This window comes from Diorhabda carinulata, chromosome X (assembly GCF_026250575.1).
Source record: "Diorhabda carinulata isolate Delta chromosome X, icDioCari1.1, whole genome shotgun sequence".
Lineage (NCBI taxonomy): Eukaryota > Metazoa > Arthropoda > Insecta > Coleoptera > Chrysomelidae > Diorhabda > Diorhabda carinulata.
In genome coordinates this window covers 10,088,039-10,110,350 of record NC_079472.1, presented here as the reverse complement: position 1 = coordinate 10,110,350, position 22,312 = coordinate 10,088,039, and the positions used below count along the sequence as shown (strand labels likewise).

Here is a 22,312-nt window from a genome sequence, read left to right as displayed (position 1 = left end):
CGCAAATACGTAATCATCCATCAAAAATTCATAATCTTCGAATGTATAATTTAGAAAATATACTGAAATATAAGTTCTGATTTCGCAGCTTTAAAGGTCTCTAACTCAGAAACTGACTCAAAAATTCTCGGAGCATCCAGTATTTCTACCAGAAATCAAAACAAGAATGCATTTTCACTGGATTATAACGAAAACTATGTTTGTTTAGATGATGTTAGAAAGGATTTTTGACACTCGTGATGATTTTATTGATGATACAAGGTGTTTGATTGAATTTCTACTAGATTGTGAGCCCCTATGTTGTCTATATTAATCAATTACTGGGTTACGTAAAGCTTTTATTGGATTTTCAACACCTATGAATACTGTATCAATAATAAAAATTTACTAAAATCTAAGCGAACTCTGTCAATGAATAAGTCTATACTCAATTAGATATTATGAGTTGGTTTTGACATTAATGTTTTTTTAACAGCAATAACTAAGTCTGCTATATTTTTGCTTTTATTATTTTAATACTTTCAGAGATAATTGGACCCGATTAGCAGCTCAAGAAATAACCAAATTTCAAGAGGAGTTGCTACGGTCCATGGCCGAGGAGATGGCCTTGCATCAACCACTACAAGTTGCAAAATTCGATGTGAAATCTACGAATGATAATTACGAATGGAGCTTCGCAAAAGCATTTCTTTATTCTTTAACAGTTTTAACGACTATAGGTGAGTTTGAAACGCTTATTTTAAATTCAATAGCTTATATTTCAAAGTGTTCGTCAAATAATTTTGACTATTTTTCTCATCAAATAACAACAAAACCATTTAGATTATGATTTGGTCATAATCCATAATCTTTCTTTTATTAAAGATGTAGTAAAGTAGATCTTCAGTAAAACTTTCCTGATGATGGAGCACGGCACATCCATCAATTATGGATTTCCTCCTAAAGCACAAGAATCGAAATTTCATTAATTGCTCTAGTAATTAAACAGAAGTTTGAATACACTCTAGTTGAGATTCAACTTAACGACAAATCAATATATTGTTGGCAGGCGTTTTACGAGGATGGTCCCAGAAATACCTTGCCCTACAAAGAAAATTTTGGAAAAAAATATATTTACTCTGCTCCATACACTTCTCCTAGCGATATTTAAAGAGTTTGATATTATTTTTATAATAAAAATCGCCAAGGTTCTCAACTACCGACATCACCTCTTCATTGTTGGAAAAACTTCGACCACCGAGCCATTTTTTCAAGTCTGAGAACAGAGAATAATCCGACGGGGTTAAGTCTGGTGAATGGGGTGCATGAAGTAGCAATTCAAACTTTAATTTATTGAATTTAGCCATTGCAATAACGGATGTGTGTATAGTCTTGATTAAACAACACTTTCTTCTTAGCCAAATGCGGTTGTTATTGCTTGATTTTTTCACTCAAACGTTACAATAAGTTCGCATAATACTCGCCGTTTATAGTTTTTCCTTTTTCAAGTTAGTCAATGAAAATTATTCAACGCGCATCCCGAAGTTATTACCTTTTCTGCAGATAATTTCTTTAGAGCCGGTTCTGTCTTTTCAGTCCATTGTTTTGGTGTGAAGTGGTGGAACTACGTTTCATACCTTGTTATGTAGCAGTGTGAAATATTGCCAAACATCATTACAACGCTGTTTTTGTTCCATTGTGAGCAAACGCGGCACCAATCTTGCGCACAGCTTTTTCATGTCCAAATTGTCAGTTGATATGCGTTGTACCGCACTTTTCGAATGTCTACTATAACTGGTAGCACGCGCACTTTTAGTCTACGATGATCCAGTACCGCTTTGTGGATTTTCTTCAATATTTCTGGAGTCGTCACTTCATTTGGTCAACGACTGTGATGCAGGTCTTCGCAGGTTGTTTGACCTCATTTAAACTCTGCTACCCAATATTTTAAGGTTGATAACGAAGGAGCAGTCTCACCCAGAGTAGAATCTAGTTCAGCTTTCATATTGGTTAAGCTAATGCCTTTCAAAATAAAGTATTGTATCACATAAAGATGACTAATTCTTTTCCATGATCACAAATTCACTGAAAACGTTCATTATGGATAACTGCCAAACAAATACTAAACAACGTGGCGTCTTCAAACTCAAAACATTTTTAGACGACGCCATCTGAAAGTTGTTCGTTCTGTATTCATTTACATACCGAAAGTTGCGTTTAAAGTGTTCCATATAGTGAAACTGACAGTTCCGTACTTCAAAACACTTTCTGGACGCTCTGGAATACACAACTTTAACTTCTCTAGACACTTCAATGTTGACAGTTGACAGTTTCACTTCGATGACTTTGAATAACCTTAAATTTTTAATTTTCTGAAATTATTTGTTTTATTCGTTTTGTGTTAATTAATAAATAATAATGAATGATAATGAAAAAGAAAAAATCACCGATGAAGAGTTACTCGAATCCACGCCACCTGAACTCGCCGAAGAAAGCAATGCGGCCGTTCTTAATTCGTTGCCGGATAAATCTTGTGCAAGGTACGAAAAACAGTACGAGCTCTGAAGTGGTATCACCAGAAAAAGGTGAAAAACCCAACGGAAAACGTAGTGCTCTCTTATTTTTCAGAAAAATCTAAAATCTGGAAAAGTTCTACTTTATGGTCTACATTCTCGATGATTAAAAGTACTGTAGCAACAAAACAAGATGTTCACATCAACAAATATCCAAAACTCATCAATTTCATGAAGAAACAAAACAAAGGGTATACTGCAAAAAAATCAAAAACTTTAACCAGAGAAAATATAATAGAATTCTTGTTACATTCTTATACGTCGTCTAAAAAATGTTGTGTACGCCGCGGCTGAAATACTACTTTGTTGGACTCGTCTCGCAATTTTCAGACTCGTCCAACAAAGTAACACTTTCAGTCCTTGGCATACAAATAACTAGTGCTGTATAGATTGTGTACTTTCTAATACAGTGACATTTTTCAAGCAATTAGCGCGATCTCTAAGTCAGGCCAGGTACTTCTGGTACCATCCTTGTATTTAAAAAGAATTTTCTATAATCGAAGTTTATTCCTATATATAATAATAATAGATGAAATAATGAAGAAGCTCGAAAATAGGAAAATAAAAATATTTTTAGTGATGTATACCAAATTTGAAACAAACGAATTAAAATCAGCGAACTTTTTGTAGTATATTTCTTTAATATAGTTTGGAATACTTCTTCCTTTACTAAAAAGTACAAATTTTTCCTTCAAGAAATAGTAGTGATTTTGAAATCCTTTCGAAACTCATTGTTCGTGTTGATTCCATGAATTTTTCCAAAAAGAAGTCATATTTCTTATTCTGTACTGAAGTGTATCAAATATATCTTTTTCTCGAGACAATAAACATTATCTCCTACAAAAAAAGGAGCATTGAATAAAAGCCGCCCTATCTTCGATACGCGTTAACCTCCAACTTCAATTTTCGTCTAGCTACAAAGGAAAAACGAAATTCTTTTTAGAATTACACCCGGTTTTTTTGCGTTTACCGCACACAAGGCCTCCATTGTATATTCCTGGCGTACTTATTTGCTACCGAGGCTTTTACAATATACGTAAACAAGACAATTGTCACTGTGATATAGAATGAAAGAAAATCCCGCCTGTCGTCAGACAAAGTGGATGACACCGTGATAAGCGCAAAAAGTAACCTACAAAGCGGAGAGACCAGTAGACGGTAATGTAATTCACGCACGTGAATTTGTGCATGGCAGGAAAAATCTGATGAGAAAATGCAGATCTCCACCAAATTTTGGGTTAATTCAATTAAAACAAAAAATAGATTCCTTACAGAACAATATTGGAAAGGATAATTAGGATAATAAAAATCGTAGAGGGTTATTAAAGAAAACATATGAATGGAGAACGATGAAAATATATGATCCAGAAAAACGAATAATTTTTTGATGAGGTATGTTTAGAAAGTGAAAAAATTAGGACTAAAAGGTAGCAGTCAAAATCAAAAACGTGAAAGAAAATAGACCTTTGCAGCATTATTTTACGTACAGTGTATTCATAAAGTAATGTACAATTTGTAGACAAAAACATGTAAAAACTGAAAAACAAACATAAAAATTTCAATGTACAGAAGAAAACCAAAACGAATAACAAAACTATAGGTAATAGTCATAGGTAAGTCCATAGCAAAATCAAACCAGTATGCAGCATGCCCCATAACTAAATATTATTATTAAAAGTCGTTTACAGAGAAGAAGGAACTTTCTGGTAAATATGCTCTCAAATTATTGCGGAATGAGGGAAAAGATGTATCGATTTGATTTCAATTGGCAAGTGACTATGCATTTTTTGCATTATAAAATATATAACCCTATTTCTGAACGTGGTGTAGGTAGGTAAAGGTCGTGCTCCGCATTCCTAAGTGGGCAACCGTACAACGACCTTTTTGAAAATAGAAAAGCGTGCTTACAAATTAGGCAAACGGTTTTCGTAGTTTGAAGGTTCGCTCAAATTGCGTCGCGTCACAGGTACCCCAGAGGAAAAGGACATATCGGAGATGCAACTCAATAAGGGCACAATAAACTGTTAAACAGGGGGAACTTAATTTTTAAAAGATAAGGCGGTAATATGTGACTCCCATTTCAAGGAATTGTCCTCAACAAGCCATAAGAATTTTGCAGATTCAACGACGTCATTCGTGGTGTTATTTAATAAAAAAGGCAGCAATGTATCCTTATATGATAAAACTTTAGTTTTATGAACGTTGAGGCAAAGGAAATTAGAATCGCATTGGGATTTAAGGGTGAAACAGAAGAAACAAAATAGGGCCTAGTACTGAGCCTTGGGGCACTCCATTTTATTGGCTTGCAAGACTTCTGTTGGTAAGGTATGACTCAAACCATGCAAGAGATGTTTCTGAAACCGTAGTACTACAATTTGTTGATTAAAATATTATGATTAACACAATCTAAAGCCTTAGAAACATCACAAAAAGTTGTAGCAGTTGATTGATTATTTAGTATGTAGAATATAGCATCACTTGTGCATTTGTTACTTAAAAACCTAAATTGATGAGTAGATAGTATTTTACATTTAAATAGAAATGCCACTAGTGAAGTATGGACATTTAAAAATAATAAATTGGATAGATGAAAAAAAAATTGGAATGTTGAATCTTATATTCTGTGTTGATAAGAATTTCTTGTCGAAGTTAGTTACGAACTTTGGTTTTAAAAGTTGGATGGACGAATCCTTAAGACGATTTTATATAAAAATATTTTCGAGGGTTAAAAGTTACGTCACTAAGCTGACATGTCTACTTAGTTCCTTTGGAGGCGTATTTCCAGTTTTAAGAGAAGGATTTTGTATGGATATTCTACTCAAATATAAGACATCAGAAATGGATAATAAGCTAATTGAATTGCCCGAATTTTGATGTTATCACATTTATTTTAATAAATTTTCAAAATATTGTTATCATAATATCTATAATGAATATAAAAATATACTGTGTGTCTCATATTAAAGGTCAATTTGATGAATTATATTGACTAACAAAGCGTTTATTTGTCAATAAACTGCTTTTCGGTATATTTTTCATTAGTGACAAGACTGAGTTACCTACTTTTCCGGAAAATTCATTTGACTGGAAATTTAGCAGCGTCGAACTATTCTGTATATATACGGGCCTGTCTCAGTTGTTTTATTGTTGTTTCGATCAGAGACGATGCTTGGTAATTTGAAAGAAAACCGATACCAGAGAAGTTTATTGAAAGTATATATTGCGAAGTTTTGCATCATTACTGTTTTTTTTTCAGTATTTCCTTTCATTTTATAAAGCTACTCGACAGGAAAAAATATTGGACCTTCTAAGAAAAAGGATCTGCTCGTATTAACATTTTTGTAGATATAGAGAAGTATTAAACTTTAGAGCGTAAAAATTTGAGTAATACTTTGTGAGATTTTTCAATTAAACATTGGTTTGATTTACGAGATTTTTCCACAAGTCTAGTTTACGCCTCTAAGCCAGTGTCGGATTTAAGGAGGGTCTAACGGGGGTCGAAGCACCGGCCCCTGAACACGTAGGCCACCCACAAAATTACTAATTTGATCATTTATTTTAGAAGCAATATTGAATATACAGCAAAATTCGCATTTTTTTCTAATAATTGTTTGGAAATTGAAATGAAATGAATGAATTAGTGTAATTTAATCCACACACTAATTTTTCACTCTATACAGAGTGAGTTTTATGTATGGAACGATATTTATGATTTTTGTGTACAAAGGTCTTGTGCTACGGCCAGTATTATGGTTGTATTTTATGTTTTTGAAAATCCTCAGGAAATACTGATTATTTTTCATGTTATATTCTCTATACCGAAATTTCTGAGTTATAGCTACATTTATAGTATCTCCACCAAAGTTGAATAAAGTCATTTAATTTGAATATTTTTCAATAATTTAAATGCTAATGAGAAACTCATAACAAGTTCTAGTGTCCGTTAGTTAGTTAAAAAGTTTAACGAAACTGGTGCAGTAAAATATTTATCCAAAACATGGTGCAGAAAACCTACAACTGAAAACAAATCTTCAAATGTTTGTAAAAAATACTGTAAAGACGATTACAGCAAATGTTCAAAATGTTGTCCATTTACTTCAATACAACAAGCCATGCGATTTTCAAAACTTTCCTTCAATTCCTGAATATTTGCAGGGGTTTGTTTTATAAGCGATAAGTAACCCCACAAGAAATAGTCTAAAAGATTCATGTCGGGTGCCCGCGAGGACCCTTCGATGAAACCACGCCTTCTAATCCATCTCCTGGGTAACACATTACTCACACGCATAGTGAGGTGGAACACCCTCTTGTTCTAGCCAAATATTGTCGTTTGGGATATTGTTATTGTCTGAAAATATCTAATAATGAAGTATTTTTTAAATGTAATTGAAAATAATTATTTGGATTTGGAAATATCCGAGCCAACTCAGGTATAATACTATTTTCCAATAAATCTAAATACGCCGGACCATTTGAGTTACCCTCAATAAAAAATGATCAATTATTTTGTCGCCCATACATTCCTTTTTTTAGGATATTGGGTGTGGGATTCACGCATCCAACGAGGATTGTTACGTGACCAGTATCTACAATTATACTTATTTACGTTTTCATTAATACAAAAAGTGACCCCATCGCAAAACATAACATTAATTAAGAAATTTGGATCGTTTTCATTGTAACATTTCTCCATCATTAGGTTAACAAACTCTCCACGTCCATCAAAATCGTCATCTGACAATTCTTAAGCCGATGTTATTTTGTATAGATAGAACTTATTATCACGTAAAATTTTCATTACGGATGTTTGCAAAATATCAAGTTTCCTGGATATTTGTCTAGTACTCAAGTGTGGATCGTCTTCTAACAGGACACAAACATCTAAAGATTTGTTTTCAGTTGATACAATGATTTGAATAAATCTTCCACTGAATCAATTAGATCTTGTTATGGGATTTCGGTTAGGATATGGATTATTAAAGATATTACACGTTCCTTGTTGACTTCCTATCACCATATCCAAATATTAATTCGTTTTTTTTTCAGATAAACGATCCATTGTGACTTTCAATAAATTTCAACAATAATAACAATAATAATTTATTGTAACGTCAAATTTGTTATTGTAGCCGTCATACATAAATGTATTATTTTAATTTCGGTGGAGAAAATGCTATAACTCCGAAATTATGGCATTTAGGTATAGGGAACATTAAATGAAAAATAATGAGTGTTTCTTAAGGAATTCAAAAAGCGATAAATATACAGGGTGATTCATTTGAGATAACAACATCCGTGTCACAAAATTTATAAACATCGTACAAGCCGATTTCGAGATAATTGAGACTTTGCTTCCATAAAACTCACTGTGTATAATAATTTTAAACTCTAAATAATAATAAATTCCATATTACAAGCATTCAAAATTCAAATGATGAATTAGAAGTGCGAGTAAATTCTCTAGTAGAAATATATTCGAATTATCTAGAACTGGAATTATTTTGTGAATTACAGTAATTCATTCCTCTTATCAAACTTCAACCCGAATTGATTAATAATACAAATAATTTATTAATACCATTGAAAATGCTTAATTTGATCATTGAATCAGGTATGATCGAAGCATTTCCGAATGTAGACTATATATACAATATAGTCTACCGATTACTCGTGACGATTCCCATAGCGAATTTTGAAGCAGAAAGGTCGTTCTCAGCTTTAGAGAAAATAAAAAATGTACATCACTCTACCATGTTTAATGGGCGATTATCGTCATTAACAAAGCTATGAATTGAAAATGAGTTGTTAGAGAATATAAATTTTGATGAGATAATTAAAATTTTGCCCCAACTAAATCGGAAAGAAATTTATTAAATAAAAATTTTAGATAGTTTATGAAATAAGATTTTAATTTATTTTCACTTATAATTTATATTTTATTTGAAACGAATATACTCAACAGCAAAAAAAACCGGGCACTTCATATTAACCCTTAATCGGGCATGGTATCACACATCTGTTCAATATTTTTTTTTTAAATCAACGATAAACCTTTGGACCTGATTCTTTCTCTAGGGGCAAGGAAATTTCATTATGAATATGTTGGTCACACTGTTTTACGTCCAACGAAAGTTATAACAACATTTCTCAACATTTCTCTTCGGTAGCTCACATCTCATCAGTGAAATGGCGTCTCATCCTAAAACTGTAAGTTGTTTTTTGTTATTGTACAAACAATATAGTGGTTTTTGCGATGTGGTGAATTCTCTTAGGTTCATAATACTGTATTGAATGCAATTATGGAAAGTAGAAATCGTGATAACTGATTTTCTGTTTTAGAAAATGCATTTTGTGAACATAACATATTTCGTGCTTTCACGATAAAAGTTAAAATGATTTTTAAATAAAATCAATATGCTTGTGATAATTGTTTATTGATATTTGTTATATCATTTTGTGTAATGTATGTATATATGTAAATTGTTGTTTTTAATAAAATTATTTTGAGCTAAGTTGCGTTGTTGTCTTAATTTTTTGCTCTCATCTAACTGGTATAATTGAATGGCCATGGGGCTTGTTTTACCATTATTTAAGCAAAAATTCTGTTATATATAACAAAAGTAAACAAAAGTAATTACTATCTAAATCTAATGGCTTGCGCAAAAATTATTCGTATTTATTTTGAGCGGACAATGAGCATGTCATCTTTGCATGGTTATTTGAAGAAAAAAATTATCTAGATGTAAAAAAAAGGATATAAAAGATGTGATTTCAGCTAAATTCTAGAAATTTTTAGCTAAATAACTATAAATCTCAGAACCCCCTAAAGCGACCAGGTATCCTATATGATACCTTATTGAAACATGTGGTTCAAAAATTGAAATTTTTTTTTATATCTTAATTGAGGTCTAAATGATAGAAAATCATTAAAATAAAAAAAAAAGTCAATGGTTAATATCTTGCCAGCTTAAGGATAAAAAGCTAATTCTCAGCAATTTGTTTGTTTTTGTTTCATTCTAGTTATTACAGAGAATGTAAGGTCTAAGTCCATTGAACTAATCCCTACAGGATTAGTAAGCAATCAGATTTGATTTATTTGCGTTCAAGTTGATTTACCTGTCAAAGCTATTCTAAACTGTAAGTAGTTTTTCACCCATTTAAACATCTTTAAATTATCAACCAAGCCTTTTTTGTGGTTAATCGACATGTTTTCTCCAATTTTGGTCCAAAATAAGGGTTCTTTCAAATGCTAACACAGCCCGAGCTGATACCTTAGCCAGAAAAGGCCGGAGCTTACGGTACATTACCGAATCCCTTGGGGTAGCGAAGTATATTGAAAGACCGATATTTAACAGCTCCTGAGGTTCGAAAAAGGCTGAAGTGGCTAGAAATACACGTGTAAGTGCAGACACAGTGCAGCGAAGAGTGATGAGCATGAAATTGTATCAAAGCGACCCGCGACAGGGCCCCAACTCTTGGAAAAGCATCGAAGAGAAAAGTACTCTGGAGTAATGGGGAACTGTTTTATTCACGGATAAGTCTCGATTTGGTCTATACCACTCAGACCATCCAGACAGACTGTGGGGAGCGATTTCCTCAGAGTGCCATTCATCACAGCCATTTGAAGGTAGGGGCTACATCGACGAGGTCCTCCTAGAGGCAATGATTCCATTTGCACCTTTTATTTTTAAACTTCAATTTATTTGCGTTCTGGAAAATGTTATAATGAGTGGCAATTTCCCTTCAATTGAAGAAAAATCATTTGATTGAGGAATAACCACACAACACATGACACTATGACGCTAAAATCTATCAGGCGGGTCACACGGAACATGTCTTCTAAGCCTTCATTGAGTGGAAGGTCTCATTAGAGGTTGACCCAATGTTATGGGATGGGTTTCCATATGGTAAGTATATTTTTGGGAGAACTGAGATATTTCTCCTTTAACTGACTTAATTTGGAGGTCACAAGCGATAACACTGTTAGGTATAGACCATGGAGCATTTACAATATTTGAGTTGGATGCAGTGCCCCATAGTTGAATATCAAAACTCCAGATGGCTTTTAGTGTGACTTTGTATATTAGCAGCTTGTTATCGATCGTTAGTTGAGATTTTCACCTATTAACAAGTACAGGTTGCTGAGTTCTAGAACAAATTATCGTCCACACAACGCCAGAATTGTTAGCAAATACTTATAGCAAGTGGGAATCACAGTTCTGGCTTGCACGATTTCCCGATATTAATCCCATAGAGCATTTGTGGGATAATTTAGGGAGGAGTGCTAGACGCCGTCGTCCTCCTCCTAGTGACTTAAATCAGCTCCAAATTACTCGTCGAAAAGAAAGGGATGCTAGACCGGAGGAGTACGTCCAGAATTTAATTATTCAATGCCCGACAGGGTTAGAGCCCTTCGCCGTAGCTGAGAGAGTAATACCCGCTATTAGAATCACACAAATTGCTATAAAAACTAAGAAAAATGAAGAATAATGTTTTTTTAGATGTTTTGATTATCATTTTCCCTTTATTTTGTTTAGATAACCTACTCTTACCATAAATTAGAAAAATTAATATATATTAATATAAATCTAAGTGTCCGGTTTATTTGGCTGTTGAGTTTATTACATTTAAAAGAGTTCGAGTTGATTTTGATTTCCTGAAGTGGGCCCACTACTTCTTAATCCGACGCTGCTCTAAACATTTCAAATATCTATGTATAGTAATATTGACAAAGTTTGTCACATTTTCACTTTATTATCTGTACACTTTGATGTTTTTAATTTCGAAAATTCTCAAAGATATGTAGAAAGAGATGAGAATTTCAAAAATGGTATTGCGGAAGATATTAAAGAGATCCAATAATAGATGGATATAAACCCTGCCAGATCGGTGTTTTATGCGACCATATATCGTAACGGAGAAAAGACATACAGTGCAAAACTTGAAGTCGCCCTTATGCCATGTAAGCAATACAATAGAGTGCCTGTAATAAATCAAGTCTCATATATACGGTGGTGACATAAAAGGAAAATGTTAAACATTTTCCTGTAACAAAGTTAAAATGAATTTAAATACATTTCAAAGGAGAAATAATCGTTTGAAAAATAACTAGGAGAATATGAGAAAGTTGATATATTCCAAACTAGTATTACTATTCATATTTCTACTATAATTTATAGATTTTCATTTGTTAGTCTCAAGATTGGCTTGTATTTTGAAGGTAGAATGAAAATTCTAATCGTCTATATTAGTTTTTTCGATACATTCCAACAACCAATATCGTGAAGTTTTTAAAAATATTTTGAGGAAGTAGATTTCTGTACTCCAAAATAATGAGAGTGAAGAAAAATGGGAACTTTTTATTTTCGAAAAGTTTCAATTCAAATTTGAATGAACAAAAATCGGCATTTTGATTTCCATAATTACTTTTTGAAATGAAACTAATAGATGATTATAGTTTAGATACGAAGATGGTTCCAAAAGTACCTGGCGTGACTTAGAGATGAAGGTAATTGCTTGAAAAATACCCTCAATCAAACTATATTCTACTCTGAATGAGACTATTCCTTCGTTTTTAACAGTAAAATATTGGGTAGCAGAGCTTAAACTATGCCATACTACTTGAGAAAACCAGTAACGCAGTGGTCGGTCGACCAAATGAGATGACGACTCCGGGAAAGTTGAAAAAATCCACAAAGCGATATGGATGATCGTCGATTGAAAGTGTGTGAGCTGGACATGAGAAAGCTGTGCGCAAGATGGGTGCCGCGTTTGCTCACAATGGAACCAAAACAGCAAATTTTTACGCCATGGATGAAACGTGGGTCCATCACTTCACACCCGAAACAAATGAACAATAAAAATAATGGACTGAAAAGTGAGAACCAGCTCCAAATAAGGTAAAGACCGTTCCATCTGCAGGCAAGGTCATGGCGTCGGTTTTTTGGGATGCGCGTGGGAAAATTTTAATTGACTATCTTGAAAAAGGAAAAACTATAAAGGGTGAGTATTATGCGAACTTATTGTAACGTTTGAGGAAAGAAATCAAGCAAAAACGGCCGAAGAAAGTGTTGTTTCATCAAGACAATGCACCAGCTCATACATCCGTTATTGCAATGGCCAAAATTAATCAATCAAAGTTTGAATTGCTACCCCATGCATCCTATTTGGCATATATTTCTTACAAAATTTTTGTGTTGTTTTTGTTGGACTAGGTACTTCTGGAACCATCTTCATACCCTCAAGTCGATTTTATTTTCAATTATTTGGATAATTTTATACTTTCGCGGTCCCCTCGTTTTTGGGTTCTAGAAAATCGGAAAATCTTCCGATTTCAATGAATTTTTTTTAAATCTTCGTTTTTATGACGGATTTACTAAAAAAAATATGAGAATAAAAAATATGAGATTTTATATTGTTTTCGGTGCTTTAAATGTTGATGAAAATCACTCATTTGCGTATAATTGTTGATAACTTTTTTCCAAATAATCAAATGGAATTGTTATATTTTTTTCATAATTTACACAAAAAAAACGAACAAATTGAAAGAAAAAATATACAAAAATGTTGATTTATCATGTTTTTACAATTAAAAATAATAACAATTTCTCTTAAAATTGACCTTTTCTCACATAAAATCGTTTGTTCCTTTTTTATTGAGTAATCATTAAAGTTATATAAACAAAAACATTCTTGAAATCACTTATTATAATCAAGTGTACAATATTAAAAGATAACTTTGAAAAATTTAAAATTTTCACCATTAAAATTCTGGTACCTCAATAAGATTGACTGTTAGAGATGAAAAATGAATAAAAAAACATTTTTCAATTTTTTTTTTCATTTCATTTTTTTTATAGATCATCATGAATGAACTGCATTTGATGCTTTGAAAAAAAAATTATGTACGATTATATGCGAAGAAGTGCGGTTATGATCACTTTTAAAGTCATGAAACTATATGAAATCTCCAGGTGAGGTTTTTCCATATTTTTTTTATAAATCCGCCGTAAAAACGAAGACTTTAAAAAAACTTCAACGAAATCGGATGATTTTTCGATGTGTCACAGAAAGATTAAAATTAATTATCAATCAATGGATCAATAATTAATTCATTAAATTGAAATAAATTAATTATAAATAAATTAAAACAAAAAACATCAAGCAATTTTGTGGGATTTCACTGTATAATTCATCAGGAATCATTGGCAACCAAACATTTAAAAACGGACCATGACATGCAACCTATAAATAAAATTGTAAATTTCATAAGGATCAGAGGACTAAATCACCGACAGTTCAGGCAATTTTTACAAGATTTGGAAAAAAAACTTTTCTGATGTCTCTTATTTCACCGAATTTCGTTGGCTCAGTCGAGGAGTAGTTATAGAAAGATTTTTTGCATTACGTGACCCTATTCAAGCTTTCATGTTAGAAAAAGGCAAACCAATTGATTATGACAATGACTGGAGGATTGATTATGCCTTTTTGGTAAGATATGAATAAACACTTGGCAGATCTGAATATAAAGTTACAGGGTAAAAATCTAATTATCACTCAAATGTATTCATATATCCAAGCCTTTGAAACAAAGTTGAGGCTGTGGGAAAATCAGGCAAAAAATCAAACTTTGGACCATTTCCCTCATTTAAAATCATTTGGCACAGTGAACCAAAGAAAATTGGATGAATATTCTCAACTTGCGCAATATTTGATTACGGAATTCCCAATTTTCAACAATCCATTCAATTTCGAAGCTTCACAGGCACCAATTAATTTGCAAAAGGAGTTGATAGATTTATTTTGTGAGCAGATGTTTTCCGTCATGAAAATAAATAAGAGCAAACATCGCACAAGACTTAGGAATGAACAGCTCCAATCAATCCTTAAAATAACTACAACAAATATGATACTTGACATCAATGAGCCTCTGGCCAAAAGTATCTGAAAAAATCTGAGCTACATATGTAACATCAAAATATAAAATAAAAGTTCTTTGAAGTTTAGATATTTAACAAGCTTCCTTATTGATTTCTATTCGAAAGAATTTTTTGACAAATAAATTCATAGTTATACATAATTTAATCATTATTAATATAATTTTATTACTATAAATGATTTTGCTTTTTTAGTATCAATATTCTGACTCATATATAAACCCATTTTCTGAATCAGAATTATTCATTTAATCTCCGCCCTATGCGTAATGAAATCAGTAGACATTAGATCTAATAAATCGTATCTTTAAAACCATGTCGAAAATATATTCCACCCCTTGCATCGGTATTCCTTTGGCGACCGTTAACGTCGCAAAATTTACATAGTCAGTCTCAGCCCTTTTCCTAAACAACGAGATTTTCTACAGTTTTAGATCGTGAATTCTTAGCAGTTTTCGCTGAGCTTAGCTGTGCTCTCAACTTAACATTGGAGTGCACTTAGACCACCCTTTTCTTTTCGGTATTTTTATTTTTGAAGCCGAATCGTTGATTTCGGTTAATAGACGCCGAAAGTATACAGTTGCGGGTTTTTCCCAAATTAATGACAAGATGTCACATTTTTTTCCATAACAGAAAGAAAGTATATGAAATTAGTTACGGAACGAAGAGAAGAAAAAAGATAATTGAGTTTTTATTTAATATACTATAAAAAATTATATCGCTCGATTAAGAGTTTGTGAAATCTTCTCTTGACAACAATATGATTAAGAAAAATAGCATTTGAACTACTTTTGATTTATACAGTATGTCTCAATAGACTTCTGCTTTATTTTACGTTATTCTACTAGAAATTCGTTTCCTAATAACTAGTACGTTATCTCATTTCTTATGCTGCGATTTCTATTTGAAAAATGATTGTGTGTTGATATACGATGGAAATTATTGCCGAGTATTTTCTTTTCATATATAATGAGATTTTCTCTCCATATTAGTACAAAATATATCGTCTTCAAAAGCATCTCCAATTTTATGTTTTGTTTGTATTTCATACATCGTGATATATCTACTATAATTTTTTTGATATTATATTATAACAAACATATACAGAGTGTACAAAAACTTCAGAATGTGTTCTCGTCATACTAGTGCTATTGGAGTTGTTTACAGATACTTAAACCATTCATCTCCATCAAAAAATGATTGATTGGTACAAACAAATACTAAATTCAAACGCGGTTCTCCGAAAGACGTCTATAAAACCGTGACATGCGAATAATGATGGATGTATGCATATGAACCACGTAGAAGATTCAATTCTAAATGGTACACCGGCATTTGTTTGCCAGAAGTGTTCGAAAAAAATCAGGTAAACCGATCGCAGAAGACGAATCATTCTCCACCACGACAATGCGAGCTTCCCCACATCAGTTCAAAACATCGAATTAAGAGAGAGATGCTTTATTGTCAAAAGCTCGTAAAAACTAAAAAACAAACATAAAAATAATTAAATCAAGATACAAATATGATGAAATTTCAATATATAGAATAAAACCACTATGAATAACAAAATTATAGGTAATACTGATAGTTAATAATTAGAATATAAGTCTATAGCAAAATTAAACCAGTACTCAGCATGCCCGGAACTACATATTATTATTCGCTGCCATTAAATTATTGCTAAATGCGGAAAAAGATGATATCTATTTGATTTCAATTGGCAAGTGATTATGCATTTTTTTACATTGTAAAATATTGAGCCCTCAACTAATTCTGAGCGTGGAATAGGTACTTAGGTAAAGGTTAGGTTAGGTTAGTTAGTTCCTAAATGGATAGCCGTGCAACGATCTTTCTGAAATTGGAAAAACGTGCTTACGAATTAGGCATTTGGGAAAAGTGCAATTCCGAAATGAAACGTTAATTAAAATAGTAAAATGATTTAATGGACAAAATCGAAAACATTTTTAATGTGAGTCCATCAGTTACAGATGAGTATTAATTTTATATCATTCATTGTACTGCGAAGCTCTGCTAAAATCACGGGCATGAAGAACAAATTAATGTCTCATCCGCAGTACATTCCTTGTTTGCAACCCAATGATTTCTTCTCATGACCGCAGATCAAAAAGAAATTGCGAGATCAAGGTTTGTCCATGCCTAAAGAAACAGTTGATGCATTCAAATCGCATGGTTCGGAGGTACCTCAATCTGAATGGAAAAAATACTTTGACAATTGGTTCAAACGCATTCCAGAGTGTATCGATCTTAATGGAGAATATTTTGGAAAACAATAAAACCATATATAATTATAACTATATTGATGCATCTAAATGTTCCTAATTTTAGGTCTCTTCTGTTTTAATAGTATATTTATTGTATTATAAGGATTAAAAGTGCATATTTGCAGTTGCGAGGCGGAGCGCAGCGCAGCCGAGTGAATGCAAAATTGCGAGTATGATATATACTATTTTTTTCCAACCATCAAAAAATGTTGACGTATCTGTACTATTTTCAGGTGCAAAAGCCATCAATTCCCTTACCGTACAAAAATTTGCTCGTTGCTTAGCAACACTTTTAATCCTAGGATTGAAAACGCTACTTTTAATCCTAGGACTAAAAGTAATTGCATTTGAGCTCTCTAATTGAAATTTGAAGAAAAGAACATTGTCTCTTACAAACTTAGTAAAACAAACTAATTAGGCGACTATATACAGGTATTTATTTGTTATTTATAGTGATATTAAATGTACAATTGGAACAATTATTGCCAAAATTCAAAGCACCACTGAAATTATCACTAACAATTTTCGAACAACTCAAAATATTCTCCGTAACTGTTGATGAAACAAAAATCTGCACAAAATATCTGAACAGGTACTTGTACCTTCTTTGTCAGGTTGCAATATTTTTCTGGTAGTATTCTCTTTGTTGATACGTGATTCTTCAATATATCCTTCTGCTACCGTACTCGATTTCCAACCTCCATGTCTTTTAAGACAAGTGAGGTCACCGCCACCATCTATAAGAAGTGTAGCAGATGTTCTTCTTCTTCCAATTTACTAACTTCAGAAATTTTGCAATTTCTTGCGGCACGGCACTAATTTTGTGAATACCAACAGCCATTCTTTGACACTTCCCATTAACATACTTCAAAAATAAACGACGTTCCTGTATATTTGATGGCCGTAGTGCAACATATTTTCGAAAAAAACGCAAATAATTATCGCCTATAATGGTAAACGGTCAATGTCATCAATTTTCAAATGAACTAGTTCGTCACAACGCATAGCCCCTCCTCCCCCCTCATTTTTAACAATGCTCGTAATTTTGAATATTTACTAATATCAACATCATTTTTGATATCCAGTGTGGATCGCAACATTGAATACTGTGACCAAAGAGTGGATGGCTTGACGGTCTTCGTTAAATTTGAGGAATATAAGAACACTCTCCTCATAGTTTTGCACATTTTTTTCTTTACACCAATCCATGAATCGCTGATATGCAAGTTCATAAACTTTGGGTGGCAGAAGATTTAGATATACTGCTTCGGCACTTTCCAATATATCCGCAGGTATATTTTCATCGTGATCGGGATTCATTTTAAAAGCAGCGTAAAAACTACTACAAAAATTATATGATTAGTACGTCTACTGACGTCTACTTGACAATCGATATTTACCAACAATACCAGATATCCATGACTACCGACTTGCTATCGCTGTTATAATTAATAGGTTTTTAGTTTCTATAGTAATTTTTGAAAGATAGATAATATTGACGTTTCGACTTTTCTTTAAGTCTCTATCAAAATATGATATTGTGACACTGACAATTTGCGTATTTATATTAATCAATAGATCACCTTCAGCATGAACATTAAAATAAGAATAAAATTTAAATAGAAAATGTTCTAATAAGAAAAATTAATTTTTCCCCAGTCCTCAAATCTCAAATATATAACAGTCATCAATTAAATTATTTGTAGTTTAATAGAATTTACAAAATAGGGCTATAAATTTTACTTAAATTATTTAGGCATTTTTTTATCATTTATAGCTTTTTATAGCTTATAAATGTAAACCGTTTCTAAAAATTATCTTTTTCAAGTATTAGATTCCGTTCCAAGAATTTTTGAATCTTTATAATTGAATTTATGTTTTTTTGATATTTCATGGTTCGTTAACGCAGTTTTATTTTGTTTATCGTATTGATGACCTTTAAGTCTATTTTTTAAATATAGAGAGGTCTGAAAATAATTATCCGGAAAAAATGATAAACAACATATTCAAGAAAAGGATAAACAGACGCTACAATCCATTAAAAAAAAACAAAACAGAAACGAAACATCAAAACATGAAAAATTTTTCCTTACCATATGTACAAGGACTTTCCCAACAACTATCAAATTATTTTAATAAATATGGTCATTAAAACATAATACGTTATCCAAATATTTCACAAAGTTAAAATCTAAAACACCAAAAAACAAAAGAAGTAATATTATACAAGTGCCTTGTACTAATTGTGATGCTATCTACAAAGGGCAGATCTCTCAATATTTATAAAATAGACTAAAAGGTCATCAATACAATGAAAAAATAAAACTGCGTTAACGAATCAAGAAATATCAAAAAAACATAAATTCAATTATAAAGATTCAAAAATTTTTGGAGCGGAATGTAATACTCGGAAAAGAGAATTTTTAGAAATGGTTCACTTTCATAAGATCGAACAAGCTATAAATGATAAAAAAGACATAAATAATTTAAGTAAAATTCATAGCTCTATTTTGTATATTCTATTAAACTACAAATAATTTAATTGATGACTGTTATATATTTAAGATTTGAGGACTGAGGAAAAATTAATTTTTCTTATTAGACCATTTTCTATTTTAGTTCTATTTTTGTTTTGATGTTCATGATGTAGTGATCTATTAATTAATATAAATACGCAAATTGTCAGTGTCAATTTTTTATTTTGATAAAAATTTAAAGAAAAGTCGAAACTTCAATTCTATTTATCTTTCAAAAATTATTAAAAAAACTAATTTTAAAACAGAAGAGACCTAAAATCAAGAACATTTAGATGCGTTTATATATCAAAAGGTCCAGGAAATAAAAAATTGAAGAAAATTATAAATATATAAAAATATAGTTTTAATTTGTCTCAAAGCTTAAGTAGCAGCCCTCGTATGAAAGCTAATTCTAAAAAAACATATGGAAAGTCTAGATTACAAAATTACATCTGCGTAGCTATAATCGATTTAGAAAAGTTTTATTTAATTACATAGAGCAGATTGTGTTTATCCATGGAGACGTATTACCAAATTAGTAAAAAAATCAGCATTATAATAATCAAGTATAAAAAAAAGGTTTTCTTCCATTTTAGTTAGTTAGAAGCACGGAGATTTTTTTAAGAAAGTTGAGTAATAAAATTACAAATTCCTGTCTCTGAAATAAATTATTCACATCACCTGACATTAACTCTTTTTAATATTACACCAGAGAGCCACTTCAAATAATATAAAAAATATGTGTAAACTGCTCCTCTAGAACAAACTCGTATATTTCTTGTTGGCATAAATAAAATATTTATTGTAGACCGTTTATACAGTCAATGTTTTATGTTTAGAAGCTGACATAAAAGTCTACTGCCGCTGAAATTGTCAATTTATTACCTTGGAATAATAAAAAGACAAATCCACGAATATACATAAATTAACTTTTATTTTCATCGACTCGCTGTATAGTATGCTCGATAATATAAAGTATAAACTACGCAGTAATAATGAATTGGTCCTCTGAAATAAAACAGCCTCCCTACATCATAATCTAAAACAGATTAGCATTCGTTAAATAAATAATTATTTTTCCAAATCATGCTTCATCTCTATTAATCTACTTTTATTGTTGTCTCTTATTTTGAAACATTCACTTCAATCTATAATGATATTAACTGTCAAACTAAATACGATTTATAAGAGAAGAAGAATATCATCGATAAGTACTTCTACATTCTTCTTTTATAATAAGCTCTTCATTAAAATATGATTTGTTTGGATAACATGGAATTGTGTACTACCGTGAATTGATTACTGTATACGATTATAAAGATTTGAATTGCATATAGAGAGATATCAGAAGTCCGCCTTATGTTCGAAAACAACCGATAAATGACAATTACCATAGAAAATCAGGAATCCAGTCAGCTATGATTGGAATCGAGCTTAACGATCTCGTTATTATACCGCAGAGGCTTTTCATACGTTTGTTGCGATTCGAGAACAAGAGGATTCTTTTTTTTAGTAGTCTACCACTTCGATTCAATTTTCTTCGAAAATATGTGTTTCGAATTCTTTGAGAATATTTCTTGATTATTCGCACTCCGTAGCTTCTGTACAAAATTTAATTCAAAAGGGACCGCATCGGATTTCTGAAGGAATGAATTTTCTAAATTGCCACTCAAATTAACTCGGGTAATTCCAAACTGAGGAGCTCAAAAAATCGAGATAAACGCTATTATTTTATATACAAAATATGGATTTTTTTGCAGTTTATTTGAGAAATTTCCATATGCATATTCATCTAACGCTTTGGTTCCCAAACTTCTTTCTTTCATAGACCATTTTCAACATCAGAAGAATCAGAATTTTAATCTTTTAAAGAAGTCCTAGTAGTGAGCCCTGTTGTTTAGTCCAAGTAAATATTTAACAGCTCTGTTCTGTTTGAAGATTCGCTCAAATTGAATCGCACCACACGTACCACAGGGAAGGTTATATTGGAGAGGCGACTCAATAAGGGCATAATAGATTGCTAATGAGGAAATTATTCTCAGTGCAAAACAGGAGGAACTCCAATTTCAAGGAATTGTACACAACAAGCCCTAAGAATTTTACATATTCAACGACGTCATTGGTTCCCATTTTGTTAAAAGACCACTTCCAACATTTGGTTGGATCTTTTGAACCCGCCGCTTCATTATTACCAATTTCTTTATCTCGAGAAAAGTGAAGATTAGATCTATGTATGGAACCTTGCGATGTAGCTGAGTTTCAATGACGATTTAACAGTTTTCGACAAAAGAAAGTCAACTTCACAAGTTTTCAATTAAATTTCAATTGATTGTGCTGTGAGTCTATATAAATAAAGCAAAGCTGGCCAACCAAAAAAGTGACTTCATCCAACTTCACTTTTTTGAAACCTATTAATTTTTTATTGACAATCAGAAGATTTTATACATTATTTGGATTGATTTGATCGCGAGTGTTAGATAATCTAGCATCTATAATATCTTGATGAGGCTTACATCCAGTGATATAACCTTTTTACCCCATATTAGCCCTAACCCAACCTAATCTAATCTCATATTAGGTCTATTGGCCAACTTTTTTTCAGTCTTTTTGCGTTTCTTGGTGTTAAAAATTCCTCTAGTAAAGGATTTGGTTGGGTTTTTATAGTTTTATTATGGTGTTTGACAATCCTCTCTTGGATATTTTTTGGTACACTGGGCACTCTCAGGTCACGTGAATGGTGAGATTTGTTACATACCATGGAGCATCTACTAATTGATGGAGGATTTTAAATTGGGATCTCTGAATAATATTTATAGTAGATTTGGAAAACTTGTAGATAAAGACTGGTATTTCAGTAATATTCAACTTAATTTATCCAAATGAGCAAAGCAAACACCAGTGTCTAAACTCTATTACACTCAAGTAGATTGAGTAGTTCCTGCCGTGTGGAGATGCTAGGTTGTAGTGTTTGCGAAATACGTGTCTTGGTTAGGTTAGCTTTGCACTTCTCCATAGAAAGGAGTTCC

At 31.9% G+C, this 22,312-nt stretch overlaps 1 protein-coding gene across 2 annotated transcripts in view; it reads left to right on the top strand.

Annotated features, from left to right (window-relative positions):
• The window catches only part of LOC130901862 (potassium channel subfamily K member 18), a 228,418-nt gene that overhangs the window by 190,367 nt on the left and 15,739 nt on the right, over positions 1 to 22,312 (top strand). For both annotated transcript variants that reach the window (XM_057813500.1, XM_057813499.1), the window contains exon 4: positions 526 to 719. In XM_057813500.1, the coding sequence (XP_057669483.1) occupies positions 526 to 719 (194 nt within the window). The remainder of the gene's footprint in view (positions 1 to 525; positions 720 to 22,312) is intronic.